Source organism: Colossoma macropomum, unplaced genomic scaffold (assembly GCF_904425465.1).
Source record: "Colossoma macropomum unplaced genomic scaffold, Colossoma_macropomum, whole genome shotgun sequence".
NCBI classification, from domain to species: Eukaryota; Metazoa; Chordata; class Actinopteri; order Characiformes; family Serrasalmidae; genus Colossoma; species Colossoma macropomum.
In genome coordinates this window covers 34,534,035-34,553,306 of record NW_023494790.1, presented here as the reverse complement: position 1 = coordinate 34,553,306, position 19,272 = coordinate 34,534,035, and the positions used below count along the sequence as shown (strand labels likewise).

The 19,272-nt window shown below is 40.7% G+C and overlaps 1 protein-coding gene across 1 annotated transcript in view; it reads right to left on the bottom strand.

The window, feature by feature from the left end:
• Positions 1–2,459: 2,459 nt before the first annotated feature.
• htra1b (HtrA serine peptidase 1b) overlaps positions 2,460–19,272 on the bottom strand; it is a 53,306-nt gene continuing 36,493 nt past the window's right edge. Inside the window, exons 4-9 of the mRNA XM_036573180.1 lie at positions 9,744–9,938; positions 9,255–9,287; positions 7,907–8,021; positions 6,449–6,506; positions 5,925–6,020; positions 2,460–2,891 (exon numbers count right to left, since the gene is read on the bottom strand). Coding sequence (XP_036429073.1) covers positions 2,723–2,891; positions 5,925–6,020; positions 6,449–6,506; positions 7,907–8,021; positions 9,255–9,287; positions 9,744–9,938 — 666 coding nt within the window. The 3' untranslated portion in view covers positions 2,460–2,722. The remainder of the gene's footprint in view (positions 2,892–5,924; positions 6,021–6,448; positions 6,507–7,906; positions 8,022–9,254; positions 9,288–9,743; positions 9,939–19,272) is intronic.

Here is a 19,272-nt window from a genome sequence, read left to right as displayed (position 1 = left end):
ATAAAAATAGAATGCAATGATGTGCAAATCATGTAAACTATAGTTTTAAAGGAAAAGAGTACAAAGTCAACATATCAAATGTTGAAACTGAGAAATTTTGTTGTATAAAAATATATGCCCATTTTGAGTTTGATGCCAACAACATGTTCCAAAAAAGTCGGGACGGGGGCCTGTTTACTACTGTGTTTCATCACCTCGTCTTTAACAACACTAATTGTTTGGGAACTGAGGAGACACTGCTGTAGTTTTGAAAGTGAAACGTTTTCCTGTTCTTGTTTGATACAGGATTACAGCTGCTCAACAGTTCAGGGGCTAATTTGTCATATTTTTCATTTCATAATGCACCAAATGTTTTCAGTGGTGGCAGGTCTGGACTGCAGGCAGGTCAGTTTAGCACCCAGACTCTTTTAATATGCAGCCATGCTGTAATATGCAGAATGTGGTTTGACACTGTCTTGCTGAAATAATCAAGGCCTTCCCTGAAAAAGACGTTGTCTGGATGGCAGCATATGCTGCCAAAACATGTATGTATCATTTAGCATTAATGGTGTCTTCACAGATGTGCACGTCATCCATGCCATGCGCACTAATGCACCCCTATCCCATCTTGAATACTGGCTTTTGAACTGTGTACTGATAACAAGCTGAGTGATCTCTAGCCTGGAGGACATTTTAAATGAGCCTGGGCCCTGAGAAGGCGGTGGCGTTTCTGGATCCTGTTTATATATGGTTTCTTCTTTGCATTTTAGAGTTTTAACTTGCGTTTATGGATGCAGCAACAAACTGTGTTCACAGACTGTGATTTTCAGAAGTGTTTCTGAGCTCATGCAGTGATTTCCTCTACAGAATCATGTCTGTTTTTAATGCAGCGCCGTCTGAGGGCCCAAAGATCATGGCCAGGAAATCTACATTGTGGTCTTCTACATTGTAAACCTCACAGACCTTCATTACAACATATAAGGAGTATTCAGATCTTAGATATTTACAAGGATTATATCATGATCTATTTAAACTCAAGGCATTAACTGAGATAGTACTAAGCCAAATACGTACAAAATCATCATTTATGGGGTACTTTGTTTTGACAGCCCCAAATCCTAACACCTAAATTTACATTTGTGAAAGTAATACTTGAATCTTTTTGATGTCATTTAAAGTTGAAAGATTTTGATTGATCATGAGTTTGATTAAAAAAAAGAAATGGTGAAAAAAAAGTGATGTGACTACTGAAACACAAAGTTTTAACCTGTAGGCAGGGCCTTATTTTAGCCATGCCCCTAGATTTTAGAGCAGGAAGTGAGACTGCATCCCTGTCCCTTGTGGACACATGGTGAGCAGTTATTGTTAGCATTGTTTTGAAGCAAATATGTTTCCTAATGTTTTTTTTTTTTGAGTTCTGCTCAAAATGAACTAAAATTGTCATTACTGAAAAAGTCTCAGTAATGTTATGATTGTTTTGACAGTAACACAATGGAATGTTCAATCATTTAAGAAAATAAACATAATTAGGGTATACGGTCACTCAAAACAAAAGGATTTTAGTCTAAAGTCCAGTTAGTTAGATGTCTGAAATGAGTTTTCAACTCCAATCTGGTAGAATGATCCATAGACATATAAGCAAACCATTGACATTGATTGGTCTGGCAAAATGAATGCCCAACATAGCTAGCTAGATATGTTTATATTTTCACTGCAAATCAATGTATACATTTCATATATATATCGTATCCATTCACCCATCATGGATATATGTCTACAAACAGAAAAAATAGCATTTTCTTAATATTTATGTTGCATCATATAGTCAAATGGAATTTGTTAGGCTGTGATTATTGTTATATTTGCTTGCATTTAAAACGATCAAATCTTCTTGTGGGCTGCGAAAACTTTTGCGGTTGACAGTATCAAAATGTGGGGAACCCCTGAGCTAGGCTAACTATGATAGCTGAAGTTAGAAAAGATTGTCCACCTCGACAAGCCATCATCCACAAAATTCACTGACCAGAAAGTTATTACCTCATGTAGAAGATCATTACTGCTTCTCATCTAATGTTAAACTGTTAGCTTTAGCATTAGCTAATGCACCGACTGCCACAGCGACTAAAAGACTTCCCTTCACTTGTGAACAGCTGTAGCAGGTTAGCACATGCGGGTTTAAGCTTATCGTGTCAACTTTTTACAGGTACACTGGACAAATGCACCAATAAGACCAATAAGAGTCCTCGAGACTAATAAGACCAATAAGACCAGTAAGAATCCTTGAGACTCCTAATGCTCTGTAATGTGAAAATACAGTGTAATGTAAATACAGCGAATTTGTTTAGCTGTTAATTTTGAACATGGCTAGCTTTAGTAGACTTCCACCAAAATCCATCAGCGTGCCATCAAGTGGCCGAGTGTAAGTGGACCGAGTGTAAGTGTTACATGAATGTTACCCAGATATGAGACTCATGAAAGGATAAGTGTAAACAGGCTCATTGTGAATTTAATAATGACCGACTGGAACCGAAACAAGGATGAGGAGGACTCAGGATGGAACGTCCTTCAGGGTGTGGGCCAGTTTAGGGAGGGTCTCATAGGTTTAAAGGCAGGTGGGGTTTACTACATGTGCTAAAACGAGTGCGGCTCCAGACGCACACTCTGTAAAAGTCTTTAGTTTTTTTTTTTTGTTCACGCTGAGAACCAGCTCAAGGTAGAGCAGGAGGTCAGGGGAGAAGGAGGGTCAAGGGTCGATCTCCTCAGGGATGATGGTGAGGATGACGTCCTCGTTTCCCCTCCGAACCACCGCCCTGAGCGTTTCGTCCTTCTTGATGGCCGCGCTGACGTCGCTGGCTGAGTTGATTCGCTGGCCGTTGATGCTGATGATGACGTCGCTCTCCTGCAGGCCACCACTGCAAAAGAAAGAGGCTACGTTAGCTGACGTACACTTCACTGGACACTTCATTGGAGACGTCTACATCGTAGCATCTGTCTTTAGATGCACAGTTTGAGTTAGCCAGCCTCCAGACCTTCATCAGTGGTCACTTTCTGACCACAGAAACACTCTTGGCTTCAGGCGTCTGGTTCCTATCACCACTGTTCTGAACCAATTCTTGGTAGGTTTCTGTAGAATGGCGCATCTAACCATTCTGAATGGAAATATTAAAAAAAATTGGCGGAAGTCCACTTTAAAGGGCCCATTTTGTGTTTTAATAAGAGCTCGATGTATTATATAAGGATTAAATTTCAAAATGTTCCACAGTCCATATTTTCCACACACTGAAACTAAGCTGCATTTTAATAGTATTGTCTACAGGGAACACACTTAAAGGGGATATATATACCTTGTATGTCCAAAATGGTAACTTTACAGGAGAAGGAAAAAACCTACATTATTTTTAATGTAAGTCGATGGAACCAGACTTTTTTCCAAGCCATTTTGGGCCGTTTATTTTAGTCTAATCATCATGAAATTTACACACTATGTAATGGGCAGCAAGCATTTTCAAATTATGTCAAAAACTGAAAAACGACAAAAATGGAGACACAAGGTTTCCTTCCGGCAGCAGTGATATATATATATATATATGACATTTTAAACATTGATATAGAAGCAAACAACTATTTTCTATGTAAAGTCATAGTGGAGTAACTGCATGATGAGCAGAGAATGAAGCCACGCCCCCTCTGTGTGTGTGTAATCTGAGCTTCTCTGTTGTTTTCGTAGACGGTCCAGCCACGCATGCATGTTAGTCCCGCCCTCTGAAAACATCGGTCCTCCCCATGTTCTGTATTGTCCTCCCCAGACAGTGACCGCCCACACAGCATTGTGTTAGCACCATTTAAGATGGAATGGGAAAATTCAAACAAGAAGCTGAAGTGCCAAATGTTGTCTGGCTGCTGCACCTTTTAAGGTGGAACAGGAAATTTTGAACAAGAAGTTGAGGCACCAAATGTAGTCTTCATTGCAGCACCTTTTAAGGTGGAACGGGAAATTTCGAACAAGAAGCTGAGGCACCAAATGTAGTCTTAATTGCTGCACCTTTTAAGGTGGAACGGGAAATTTCGAACAAGAAGCTGAGGCGTCAGATTGTAGTCTTAATTGCTGCACCTTTTAAGGTGGAACGGGAAATTTCGAACAGGAATCTGAAGCGCCAGAATGTAGTCTTAACTGCTGCACCTTTTAGGGTGGAATGGTACATTTTGAACAAGAAGCTGAGTCACCAATGTAGTCTTAATTACTTCACTTTTTAAGGTGGAATGGGAAATTTTGAACAAGAAGCTGAGGTGTCAGATGGTAGTGTTAATTGCTGCACCTTTTAAGATGGAACGGAAAATTTCGAACAAGAAGCTGAGGCACCAAATGTAGTCTTAACTGCTACACTTTTAAGGTGGAATGGGAAATTTCAAAGAAAAAAATGAAAAAGAAGCTGACTTAAGCTTCATTGAGAGTTGAACTGAAAAGGGATGAGGAGGTCGTTCCTGCTGGACAGGTGGGTAACATTAACACATTTTTGCTGTTTCACAGAATCAGCAGGTCAGTATTGTTTTGTCCTGTTTGTGAAAGCAACTGGTTAACAATAGATTCACAGCAGAAACTGTAGCGACAGTTTGCTAACCCACATCCTGCATAACGTTAGTGTTGTTGTTCGCTGTTACGTTATATCATGGTATTTGTCTGTATGGCATTTGTGAAGGGTTTTATGGCCACAAAGATTTAAAAGTGTGTTGGCCTTGACTATGTGAGTCCATGAATTTGGGGGGCGGAGCTTCTGAAGGAGCACTGAAGGGAGGGGTGTGTTTGTTTTGCTGTTGAGTTGAAATATCAACAATCATTCTCCAGAATCAAATAGTGCACCTTTAAATATGACTTTCTTCACATTTTAAAGCACAGTTTCTATTTAATATGTTGAAAAAACTAACAATAACTTTTGGACAGGCCACATTTTAGGTTTTACTCTTTTTCCAATGTTAAATTTAGCAAATAAACAGTAAATGTGCACTAATATCATGTTCTGGAAGAGGACATGTTCTCTCATTGTCACTTAGAAATTCAACGAAATGTCATTTGACCAGGTGCGTGCAAACTTTGGCATACAACCATATATCAGTCTTAAATGAATTCTTCATTAATTCTAATGGATAAGGAGAGGTTGGAAAACAATTATGCAAAGAAAAATTATTATTATTAGTTTTGGTCAAATTGTTATAAGTGGACATAGGTGGTCCTTTCATGTATACAAATAGCAATAGCTATACATTATACAGGCTTTACAATCAGCCTTTGAAGGCACCATGTACTTCACTTTGTCCCATTCCAATGTGCCTTGTTCTAGACCACAGCAAATGTGCCACATGTTTACGATTTAGGATTTCAACCCATTTCCATCCATAGAAATGACACTCACTTTAACACCAACCAATATAACCACTGGCAGATGGCGTCTTTTGTTATGTGGTGCAATGAAACCGTCCCGCTGTATCATCTATTCTTTTGAACTACCACGCTAGCAAGTGGCCGCAGCAGAAAGTGGTCATATCCATAGCTCACGAGCCGCTTCCCATCAGCTCTACTGTGTCATCTCACCCTGTACAATGAGGAGCCAAGCCTACACACAGTGACAGGCCAAGCTTGACCATTTCTACAGAGGCAGTTCCCCTGGGAAAACCTGGCTACTATTATGCGTGCAAGAAGTGCGCACCGATAGGCCGCTCTTGGAAAGTTTGAAACAGTTCTTGACTGTTCCAGTTTGGTCATGGAGCAGAAAACAAGAAGCATAAACAAGAGCGCTAATAAGAAGTACACAATTCAAATTAGCTCCACAAACAGCAGCATGCAGGTGGAAAAACGTTATTCAGATACGTTTGTGAGCCAAATTTTGCATTGGTTTAAAATATAGTAGGTAGATAATCGTGGATTTTTTCTTCTCAAATAAGCTACTCACACTTCTGCTGGGGTTTTGGGAATGACCTCGATGACGTAAGCTCCTGAGGTGACATCCGGGAAATCAGACTGCCTTTCCTTCAGCTCCTTAGCAAGACTAAACAGAAGCAAACCAACCAAACATTTCAGGATCCAGTGGTATCATTCCAGAGTTTATGGGGTTTATTAATAAAGCAGAGGTGGGCAATATGTCAAAAATTTATATCGTGATGCTTTGTTATGTTTTTTAAGTCACAATATTTACTTTTTCTGACATCTGATAAGTTAGAACAGACAAAGTTGTGCCACATTTTGAAAAATACTATCAAAAACTACTTCTACTCAACATTTCTCACACTGTGCTGCACTAGATTCAATTAAATAGGTCTATTTATGCTCTGATTCTAATCAAACATGCAGGTGGTCAGTGGTTTTAGGTACTGATGATATCCACATTATGCCATAGCAAGCATATTGTGATGTTATTTATCACAGTAATATATAAATATTGTCATATTGCCCAGCTCTATTATGAAGGCCACTTACGTCGGAGTGAGGGTCATCATTCTAACGCCAATATACTTCTTTTTTGTAGGTAGTTTTCCTGCAGGAAAAAGGACAAAAAATGTACTGAGAAGAGTTTAACTGCTAACAGAATTGTAAGCAATGGAAGTTGGAGATTACTGGAGGTACTTGGAGGTAATTCGATAAGACACACTAAACTGGGTTGCCATTCACCATTGTATCAGGTACACCTACTATCAGGGCTGTAAGTAAACTATTTGAGCAGGTAGCACTGGTGCTAGAAATGCTGCAAGTGTTGTTGCACAATTTAAAAGGCTGTAGAGAAAAGTCTGATAATACAGTAGGTGGTACAAATGTTTAAACAGTTTGAACAAGTAAAAGCAGAGACAGAATGTAAACGTTCTGAATTGAGAACATCTCTATGACAATGCTAATTTCTACATGCGCCTCTATTCTAATCGTATGTTAGCGCTAAGCTAGCGACGATTCACATGAATGATTTTTGTGCAGCTTGTAAAAGGCATTGCATGTTTTATTTGGAGCTTCTAACAGACATAACACTCTAACACAGACATTCTGGCTTATATTTTACTTTCTATGTAGCAGATTTGTCTCAGAGAGTCCTGCAATAGAGCTGCCTTTTACATTCTTAACAACTGACTGACATGTGGTTAGACTATGGCCCGTATTTACAATCAGTGACGTATCTAGAACTGAAGGTCCAGAGTGACGTTTGTTCCCACAAAATCAGTTCCACTCATTGCAATGCAAAATGTGGTTGGTTGAATCCTCTGTCACTTCCTAATTATGTTCAGCTCCTGATGTCCTAGCCAATAGGAAGGTCGCTTGGCTGTGTCTACCTAGATACCACTGAGAAAAAAAACATCCTGATTGGACAATTTTCTGTCAGGTTCAAGAATTTGAACCTTTTAATTCCATTAAAAATGTAACAATGAAATAGTATTACTGTAATACTTGCAGCCTAATGATTGTATTAAATAAAAAAGCTAAAAATTACAGACATTTCTATTTGATGTAAATCACTAGGCCTTCATTAAACGTCCCTCCTGATGTCCTATAAAACATGTATACAGTAAAAGTTTGCTTTCGCTCGTTATAGCTTGTGGATTCTTGTTACAGTGCAGCTCTTTTAGACTTTGCTGCTGCTTTTGTTTGTTTGCTGCTCATTGATTTATCCTCCTGTTAAAACTGTCCAGCGTAGTCTGCCACAGCGACTGATCACATTGCTTGAAAAAGCATTTAAAAGGAGGGCATTAGGGCTATATTCATGGATTCTCTCATAGCAACACAGTGCGTTACAGCTGGGCTTCAGCCTGTATGATAAGACAATGCATTAGGGTCCTTAATGTTAACCATTCCAGGGCAAATCTCAGTAAGAACAGTATTGGACACCTTTCTGAGTGTCACTACAACCACTGTATGTGGTAGAAAGAGCAAAAGCAGATCAACCACTCTTACCTTTCGCCTGGCGGTCATGTGACTCTGTGAGGAACTGGCGGATCTTGTCAGAGGGAATGGCGAAAGAGATTCCGGCTGTGACCTTCAGAGTATTAATCCCTATCACCTCTCCATCCTGCACAAACACAAAGAACACACAATTGTGCTTTGAACACATTTTAACACCCACACTGACTCAATATGTCCATCCGCCAGCATGAGGTTTTAAATGAGGCTGGTGGACATAAACAATTGCTCATCGTCTGGGTAAACAACTGGTAGCCACGTACACTGTCAAGCCCTATTACACCTGCATTTTAGGAGCTACAGTTTATGTTCTGGAGGTTAAGAGTTTCCTGAAGCCAGGCCATGCCAACCATGTTAGGCTAGCTACTAATTTTAATAGCCTTCATTTACATCGTTTCCAGTCAAAACAGCCATTAAGTACAAGTTATTAATTTTTCAGCATCATGTATTTAGCACATCCACTCTTTACCTTTATCACAGCTTCCATTCATTTCAGGAGACTCACTTTCAGTTTCTCAAAGAAATCTGCAGCCACACCTCCAAAGGTCAGTCTTAGAAGTTGGTTGAGCATTTTCTGCCTCTCAGATCCAAGTAATCAAACACATTCAGTGATGTTGAGTTCAGTTCCCCACCAGCTTCTTTGTTTGATTTGCAAAAGTCCAATAGCTTCCTGGCAGCTACACATCCTTTCAGACACATTGAGTTGTCTTCTCACAGTGGAAGGATGGACAGAAACAGTGGCGCATAATTTTCTCCTCTCTCTCAAAAATTAATGTAAATTCCTGTTTACCTGATGGCTGGATTGGTGGTCTACCAGGTGGTTGTTAGGAGTCCCATTGTCTCTGTTTCTGTCAATTTTAGTTTTGGAAACTCTCATTTTTCCACTTGTTTTTCTTTGCCTTTCTCATTCTTCAGGGGCAGTCATGGGCAGGAGATTAGGGAACCAGCCTTGTGACCAGAAGGTCACCGGTTTGATCCCCTGAGCCGACAGTAGGTGACTGAAGTGCCCTTGAGCAAAGCACCTAACCCCCAACTGCTCCCTGGGCGCCATGGATAGGCTCCGGGCAAGTGTGCTCACTGCCCCCTAGTGTGTGTGTTCACTAGTGTGTATGTGGTGTTTCTCTGCATGGATGGGTTAGAATGCGGAGGTGAAACTTCCCCGTTGTGGGATTAATAAGGGTCACTTAACATCTTAATGCAATTAGATTATCTCATATTCATTCCCCTCATAAAAAAACTTCTCTGTGACTGGAAATTAAATAAATGAAGGGTGTTCTCACTTTTGCACAGGAATATGCATTAGCTTACCAACTAGAGGTGTGAAGGAAAACAGAATCCTTACCAAGTTCACCAGGGGTCCTCCTGAATTCCCATACTGTGAAAAGAAACATGCATAATCTATAAGAAATCAGATACTTTTTAATAGAAAAAATCAGGTACTTCAGTGGAATTTAGAGCAATAGCATGTAAGCCTCGGTCTACAAGTAAAAGCCCCACCTGCAGAAAACATGGCTATCAAACCAACCCTGGGGAGTTTCAAATACGTTCTTCCAGCAAATCGAATAACCACAGAGATATGATGAGGTGGGATTTACTGCTTTCTTCCTTTGGCTCTCCTCAATTCCACAGTGAAACAGTGCTAAATCCAGATAACAATGCCAATTTCACGATGCCTGTGATGTATTGAGACTACTGGCCAGACGGTCATGGAAAAGCAAATAAGGCCCTGCATAGCCTGATGTACCTTTGCTAAGATGCTTTTTACCAACTCCACATTCTTATAACTTTCATTATAGTAAACAATCATGTTGACAGCAAAACACTGTCTTACATTGATGATGGCGTCGGTCTGGATGTAGTCCATGTCTGAGTTCCGCAGGCCCAGCTCCTTGCCTCCTCGTTGGGCCGTACTGACGATGCCTGTAGTCACTGTGTTCTGGAGGGAGAAGGGGCTGCCGATGGCCACCACAAACTCACCCGGTCTCAGGTCAGCTGACCTTCCCAGCAGTAGCACTGGAAGCTTCATCTGTAATAGACAAAACAAAGCAGAGGTGCTTTTTCACCTTCATGGAAGCAGGCTTGTAACAGTGAGCTAGTCCTAGGGTGCAGAGCATGGTGTTGCCACCACTGGGATCGGGGACCCCTGCTGTTGAGGCACTATCTTGTCACTCATGCCTCATACACTCGTTCCAGCACCATACACATTATGATGTCAGCTGTGAAGATAATGCACCATCATCCAAAGAATATCTGGAAAACAGCGGCCCTGTGGTCAGAAACTGACCAATGATGTATGGTGAACCTACACCGATCAGGCACAACATTATGAAATCTCCTTGTTTCTATGCTCATTGCCAATTTTATCAGCTCCACTTACTATACAGGTGCACTTTGTAGTTCTACAGTTACAGACCAACAACGCAGGTGCATCTAGTAGAGTGGACAGTGAGTGGACACAGAGTTTTTAAAAGCTCCAGCAGCACTGCTGTGTCTGATCCACTCGTACCAGCACAACACACAGAGAATGAGAATGATCCACCACCCAAATAGTACCTGCTCTGTGAGGGTCCATGGGGGTCCTGGCATCAATATTGTAAGTGGAGCTGATAAAATGGACAATGAGCGTAGAAACAAGGAGGTGATCACAATATTATGCCTGATCAGTGTATATTGTGCACCTGTGAGGTAAGCGGAGCTCAAAAAGTGACCAATAAGTAGAAGGTTTCTAACACTATTTACTGGTGCACATGCACACATACCGATGTGGTATTAGTGCAACCCTAAAAGCTAATATCAGAATATGTTTGGTAGATTCATCCTGTGTGAAGGACTCCAGACTTTTGCGCAGGAACAGTCTGCCCTGTGATGGTCAGCAGTAAGCACATCACCAGATGGAGGACAGAGGAGAGAAGGATGGTGTTCTGTTCGTGTGGAAAACGTCAAACAAACATTAGGACAATTTGGCAAGAAGGTAAGCATGGACAGCATCCACCAGCCAATCACCAGGCTGCCACAGTGTCACCTGACTTTGGATGCCTTTAGCATAAAGTCACCCTATGATTACGTGCCTAAGGGCCGAAGAAGGAATGTGCCACAGGACGTCAAATCTGTTAAACATGTTGCGCGGCTGGGAAAAAGCTTATCTTAACCCTACGCTGGGAGAAGACTTTCTTTTTAAGGCTAATGATGAAGACATCTGTGTCCTCCTCTCTTCATCGAATGTACACAAGACCCTTCTTACAGAACCGTTATTCCTCATGTTGGATTATGATCTTCCTGGAAGTTAACCTCAAGAACGGATGTTGCTCTCAGGTGCGCTGTACAGCCTCCTAAAAAACAGGATTGCTCTTGCTACAGAAGCCCTAAAAGGCCATTTTTGGTAACACTTTGCCTTAATAACCCAGTAGTTAGCAATTAATTAGCTATTTATTACTAATTGTAATTCAGTAACTAGGATTTTTTTGCACAACATATTAAATGTGTACTCTTATGCCTTTATTAAGCATTATGAAGCCAAAAGCAGGTAAATAACCTATAAAGACAATAACTATAAATTAACTGGCTGCTTATTACTACATTACTAAATAGTAATTAAGCTAAATTAAGTATCCGGAGCACTTATAATGATTTTATTAACCAAAACCAAAATAATAATAGATATACTAGTTATAAATGAATAAATAATCAGTCTATAGTCTAGTCTATAATCAGTCTAGAATCATGTCTGTTTTTACTGCAGTGCCACCTGAGGGCCCAAAGATCATGGGCAGCAAATACTGGTTTTCGGCGTTGTCCCTTGCATACTGAGATTTCTCTGGATTCTCTGAATCCTTTAATGATATTATGTATCGTAGATGATGAAAAGCAAAAGTTCTTTGCTATTTTACATTGAGAAACGTTATTCTTGAATTGTTGCACTATTTTTCACAGAGTGGTGAACCCAGCCTTTCTGAGATGCTCATTTTATACCCATTCATGTTACTGACCTGTTGCCAATTAACCACCAGGTGTTTTTAGCATTACACAAATTTATCATCCTTTGGTTGCCCCATCCCAACATTTCTGGAACGTGTTGCTGGCATCAAATTCAAAATGGGCAAATATTTTTCAAAAACAATAAAATTTCTCAGTTTCAACATCTGATAAGTTGTCTGTGAAATGTGTTTTCAGTGAAATCCAGGGTTTAAATGATTTGCACATTATTGCATTTTGTTTTCATTTACATTCTTTACAGCGTCCCAACTTTTTTGGGAATGGGGTGAGTCTTTCGGCATCTTATCAAGGCAAGAAGATTCCACAGTTTCACTTCTTCATGGCTGCTGTTATTGTTACACAGGCTGAGCTGAGCATCTGGGGCCTGTTGATATGGGATGAGCCTCAGCGATAAGACTGAAAAGGGCCCTTATTTCTGAATCAGTTTTGATGGTGAGGGTGGGAGAGGCCATGCTGAGCATTCCAAGCTTTGGGCTTTGTTTTGGAAATCTGCCATCGCTTCCCGCTGTAGATAACAAGCCAAGCCCCCCCCCCGACTCCCTGGCATCTTCTGCACTCAGCAACCTGCAATCATGGTCTTATGTCCGCAAAGCTCCGCATCAAATCTGGCTTTTGCTAAATTTAGCCTCGCAAATTACACAACTTTTCCTACGCGATACAACGTAGGCTATAAATATGTGACAACCATCATTTTGTCAGGATCTTGTAACTGAGGCTGCACCTGCTGGGTTAACATTGTAATGACAGTCTTACTGTGTTTTTAGTATTACGTGCCACCATTCATTTCCATTTTCGCTGTGTTTTGTGGGGGCGCTTATTTGGATCTAATTTAAGCGTGCGCTGATTCTGAGCTGGTGTTGAATGTTCTTCTGTTTGCAACTGTACGCCAGCCTGAACTCAACATCGAGCCAGCACTGCATCAGGTTATACTTAAAGCCCTTAGGCCCTCAATCTTAAAACTTATCATTCACTAACTACTTTAAAAAGATGTATTCGCTACTGTGAAACTAACATGTAGAGTACTATGCAAAAGTCCCAGACCACTCTTTTTTAATTCATTCTTCAGTGTCAGAAAAAGGAAAAAACATATATGAACAGAAAATTTCACAAAAGCTTTAAAAACAAAATATGATATCAGATTTTTCAGTATTAAGTGTGTCCACGCTTTACCTCTATTAAAGGTATTTATTAAAGGGTCCATTCTTTTTTATGAGTCTTGCTTTCAGTTTCTCAAAGAAATCTGCAGCCACACCACCAAAGGTCAGTCTTAGAAGTTGGTTTAGCATTTTCTGCTTCTCACCATGCAAGTAGCCCCACAAATGTAGACTCATTGGTTCATAAACATCTAGGTTGTCGAGGGGTGTGCAACCTTTTACAGGCGTACGACTGTATATGATTCTCGTCACTGAAGAATTAATAACTTAATGGCTGTTTTGAAAAGAAATTAGGGGTGTAAAACTTCTCCAAATCCACAGGTTAATTCAGACCTCGATTTTTTAAACCATGGTTCAGTTCATACCTTGTTTTTTCATTTTGTTTTGCTTTTTTTTGGGGGGCTGAATGAAAAAAATGTGAAAAAATTCTAGGTTTATTAAATTATCAACAATTTGGAACACCGATACATGCTTGCATATTTGAAGTGTTACCTGCCATCTGACAATGTTTTGTGGAACAATTACGACATGATTGCCATCCCTGTACTCCACTGGATGACCAGAATGTTCCCACACTCCTCACTTGAATGTGCCTGAGGATTCTGCAATCTTGGGTTATTTTCCATCTTGAGCTAGTTAATCTTTTACCTCAGACATGATCAATCGATCATGATTGGACCAAAATAGTCACATGACACACACACATAAAATAAGTGTACATACAATTTGTGATTTACATGTGTTATAGTGTTGGTTGTGAAATTAAAAATGCCTTTTGTCACTTTTATTAGTAACGGAATGAGAGTTCAACAGGTTGCACAAGCAGCGGTGGCAGCGGGTTGGTGTTAGTGGAAACACAAGACAAGAGGACAGCTTCAGTCTTGGTTTCAGAATCCTTACACCCCTACTTGAAATCAAAGAAAGTTTGGTCTCCGACTTCTGTACAGCACTGTAAATAAAGTAGTTATACAAGTGAAGAATTGAAGTAGAAATGTAGGCAGGTACAGTTTAAAAGGTTACAATATATGATGACTCTGATGTTGACAGCATTATTATTAGGACATATTTAGAGGAAGGGTCAATGCTCTGGATCATATTCATAAAAGTTTGCAATCTCAGCACCCATAAACCTTTCTTTGAGGTCTTTCTGCTTCTAGAGACTTTTGGTCCACTTATAATCTTCACTTTCCTTTGCCATTGGTTCAGTAGGATTCCTTTATCAAATGCCAAGACCTTCCATCTTCCTCTACACACCCGCGATTTCCTGCCTACCCAGCAGCTCTGGAGCTGTAAACACTAAATTGTGCCTGCCTGTGAAAAATGATCAGGCCATCGAGGCTGAACATAAGCTGGAGAAGCACAGCAGGGGGGAAAGTGACACAAAGCACCCTGCCCCAACAAACCCAACTATTCTAACGTTGGCAGTTGGTGCTCAAAGACACAGTCAAGCTAAATGAACCAGCATGAATGGTGCAGAACATTCGAGAAACTTTCAACAATCACCAACAGGCATCGCGCCAACACCAACCCTGAGCCTGGGTTTGTTGGTGTTTGTCGGGGAACGTTGGCTCGCTGTGCCCCGCAGTTAACATGGCAGGAGCCCAGCTGTCCTGGTCATAGAGGAAGTATGTGTCACTGGCTAGCACCTGCTGGCTCAGTCCATACAGGCTGACGAACGCTTGCACTGCGACATGCTCTAGCATGTTTGTGTACCCTTTTCGGCCCTGCCTGGGCGCCATTCAACAAGACAGCCAGACGAGGGCAAAATTTAGAAGCAAAACAGCCCAGATAGCTTGCAAGGTACGAACATCAACATTGGAGCCTTGGTTCTTCATAACTTCGCTTCCCATTACCTCATTCAGAAAGTTATTAGCTTCAGGGCCACAGCATCAATCATTTACTTTACAAATAAAACTTGTCAAGTCTCCTTCCAGGGAGTTTCAGCTTTTGTACAGTTTAACATTCATTAAACCACCATTCAGGACTTGCTGCCCCCAGATAGTTCTTTAGTACCACAACAACCACACTACAAGAGTCTAACCAATAAAAAATGTTTAATAGGTATGTTCTGGAGTGGTCTCTGAGGCCTGTTGAAAGCTCTGATTCCAGAGCTTTCAAGCTGATTTCCTGTAGACCTCCAGTCCAGATGACCTTTAGCCATTTTTCAGCATCAGGAAAAAATCACAAAACAAAAATCAGTAAAATATTTAACAGAAAATCACATGGAAGCCTCAACAACAAAATAGTATTTGTATGCAAACCCTTTGCTTTTGTTGCAGCGTCCATCCTTTTCAGGAGACTCGCTTTCAGTTTTTCAAAGAAATCTGCAGCCACACATCCAAAGTTCAGTTTTAGAAGTTGGCTGTACTTTCTACTTTTCTACTTTTCACGATCAAACACATTCAGTGCTTTTTAATGTCTCAACTTACTGAAAGTTCAATAAACGAAGCCTCTGACTTTTGCGCAATACTGTACTAGAACACTCTCAGCTAACTAATGAGTTATGAAAGTGAGCAACATATGACAAACCTAAACACATGGTGAAGATAATGACTCAGACGTAGACCTGTTTCCATATGGACAAAATGACTAACAACTTTTGGCATCAGCCTTAGCCAACCATAATTGATGCCATGACCTACTTGGTCTCTTGGAGCTGGAAGGAATGATATGTGACTCACTCAAGGCCTATCCATCAAACGTGACATCTGGGGTCTTCCCAATAATGAGTTATGAGAAGAAAGTGCACTACACCCAGAATGGCAAGGAAATCTGTAGTGGTGGTATATAATTCTGCGCATCTATCAATTCATCATGAGTGTTTGGTTGTTTTAGGTACTTTCTTATAAAATGAAGCATATTGTTTTCAGCAATTATGAAGAATTATGAAGTGAGAAAATTACAGTAGAGGGGAAGAGACGAGTGCAAATGTGCATTGATTCATATTGACAGATGTTACTGCATACAGATGCAGGCTTGTTTTGTTTGCATCTACACTGAAGGGTCTGCTCTCTAAGAGCTTCTCAGTACAGCAGTCTGGCAAATACTCCCTGTAAACATAAACCACTATGAATTCTCCTCTCTGACCAAGAGTGAGGTCAATTCCAGTACTTTAACATGCATCCATTAAGTGGTGGTCAGTTGCACACACTGCTTGTACATTAGAAAAGCATTGACCATTGAAGACAATGGGGCACTCTTGAGCAGCCACACCTGAGCCTAAGGTCACCATGCCTGATGCCATGTGTCAGCTAGAGAGGTACAAAGCCCCTTCAGCAATAGGGTGTGGGGCAGTGAAACTGGGTTCTCTGGAGTGGTGGAGCTCCGTCCATTACCTTTGGGATGAGTTGGAGTGATCCAGAGCTGATCATCCAACACCAGTTCCTGATTTCACTAATGCTCTTGTGGCTGAATGCAATCAAATTCTCACTGCAATAAAGCCTTCCCAGAAGAGTAGAGGCTGTTTCTGCAGCAAAGGGGGGGAAACTCCCATTGGGTGAACAGGTCTCTACAGACTTCTGGACATATAGGACAGTTTTCCACTGGACAAAAAGAAAACCAACAGAACTTATAGTTCTAAGTTCGCCTTCATTTTCTAGCACTTGATACTCACACAAATGTCCACATTTATACCAAACCATGTCTAGAATCAAGCAAAGAATTAATTTTTCTTTGTTAAGTGTGAAAATATGAGAAAAACCCTAACTAGCTAACTAGCATAGCGACCAAGACTTTATCTTCACCTGGAAGAGTAAAGAATTAGCTAAGTTGTTGTTGGTTACAGCTGCAAGTGTCACCAAAAGCAGAGCATAACTAGAGTACCATTAGGTCCTGTTGGTACCTTGAGCAGGTACCAAAACCATAAACCTGGAGCCTTCGGTACTGGACCAATGGCCAATGGAAAAAGCATAATTCCGGTTTTCTGCTACCAAAAGTTCTGGTAGTTTGTAGAATGGAAAAATGCCTATCGTGTAGCTTTAAGTCATTGATTCTTTATATTTGCCAGTCTTTGTCTTATTGATGACTCCTGACTTGAGCGAGTCAGTTGATACATTTAACGTGAAATCACCAGACTTTTACCTGACTTGAGTGACCATTAAAGGCAACAATCAATTCATTCACAAGATTTCATTTTTTCTTCCTTGCTGCATTGAAAGCAGACCTAACAATGAAATATTACACACTAATGGAGCTTTAAAGCCTAGAATTTGTACGTAAAACCTGTTTTCAAACATGTCCTCAAACTTTCCACTGGCACTGTGTAATGAGTAGAGGAAATCTTAGCACTGAGGCTCAGCAGAAAACATATGCTTGACTCATGGGTTCATTTGCAGGTAACTTCCTCAGAACACTCTCCAAAACACAACCCAGTAAATGTTTTCGCACACAGCATGAACTACACGGTAAACATCTACAAAGCAGGTTTGACCTACAGTAGGCTTGATGTTGTTTCTACAGGTGGTGGAGATGCTGTCTGAGGACCTCCCAGTGGCAAGACGGGGCAAGCATGCATCTTCCTCCATTGGGAATTATCCCTGTCAATCATCGCTCCCTTCACTTGAAGGTAACATGACTCAGGTTTGAAGTGTTTTCCCCTCTTGTGTAAGCATAGAGAGGAAAGTGGGCCAGTGGAGAAAGTAGAGCCAAGTGACTTATGCAAGTTCATGTTTGCTTTGGCTTCTGTGAAGCCATACAAGAAGGAAAGGGGGCAAGGGGACTTCTGTCTTCGATGATTCACAGATTCTTTGCAGACATGTGCAATCACAGTCCGGTAGGCTGCTCTAAACATGGGGCAGATGAGTACATGAATTGAAGAGATGGGTTCTTTGGGAAGACATAAACAGATACTTGCATGTTGAGCCCACTTTGGTGAGTAAGAAGTCAAACAAAAGAGAAATTGATCCCAAATGATTTTGTTGGAAACCCTTCAAAACTGCCAAAAATGGGTACTATGACTTTGGCTTCTCTTGTTTCCCAGAAAGAAGCAGTGAATCATGGCTGAGTTTGAGCTGAGGTCTCCAAAGTAGACTCAGACCAAGACTCTGGCCAAATCGTCCATCCCAAGGGTTCTCAGTTAGGGCTCCCTGCATATCAGTTATCGAACAGGAGGGATTGTTTTTGTTGCCAAGTTTCTAAATGATCTAAGCACCTCTTTCTACTCTTGCAATGTGAGTGAGGCAGCCCCCACAGCTTCTGTTCCTTTGATAGATGCAAATGTGCCAAAAAAATTCTCCCTGTTGTCTGTGGAGTCTGTGATCCTAATTCTCAGTGAAGTCGAGGGTAGAACCTGAGCAAGCCCAAGGCCATGGGCCATGGAGAGGCCATGGAGAAAAGAGTATAAAAGAGCATGTTGTCATGGTGGACAAGACAGAACTCTTGCCCAGTTTCAAATGGTTTATTATGAGATGCCTAGAAGAACCACCTTTTGCTCCCTGAAACAGCAGTTCTCAAGTCCTCTGGGCCCCCAAAAAGCCTACATTTTGACTGTATACCAAATAGATACAGCAAAAATGTGGACTGTATAGGGGTCCTGAGGTCCACTGCCCTAAAACCATTCAATTTGTGGTCCTTGAGAGAACTATTTTTGTAAATGAGATGCATGAATGTGAAGAACCTTTTCAAAGTTTAAAGAACCTCCACATAATGCAGCGCTTTCAGCTTCTAGAACTCTGAAGTTGGTATAGAGCCTTTACATTATGTAAAGGTTATTTGATTCTATAGAAGGATTTTTGTACTCAAACATCTCTTTTTCAGACATGGGCCAAAAGTGATTTTTCTATGGAATCACTTGAAAAACCAAAAGTAACCAATTATTACCAATTTAAGGGTTTTCTTTATAGAGCTTTTACACTATGTGGAGGTTCTTTGAACTCATACCTCTTATTTACAAAAGTGTTTCTCTGAAGAACCATCCATTGAAAGGTTTTTAGTCCTAGATGGATCTATTGCGATGCCAAAGAAAGAAATACTTTTGGTTCCCTAATGGACCATGTTTGAAAAAAACGTGAAGAACCATTTAAAGGTTTAAAGAACCTTCCAACCGTAACATACTGTAAAGGTTTCTATATCAATTTTGAAGTTTTGCACACATGCCATCTCTCAGGAACCAGGTACTGAAAGGCTTTTCAGGGAACCAAATGTTGGTTTGCACAAAGAATCTCTTTTGGCAACAATCTTTACATCAAGTGAAGTTTCTTGCAACATTTAAAAAAG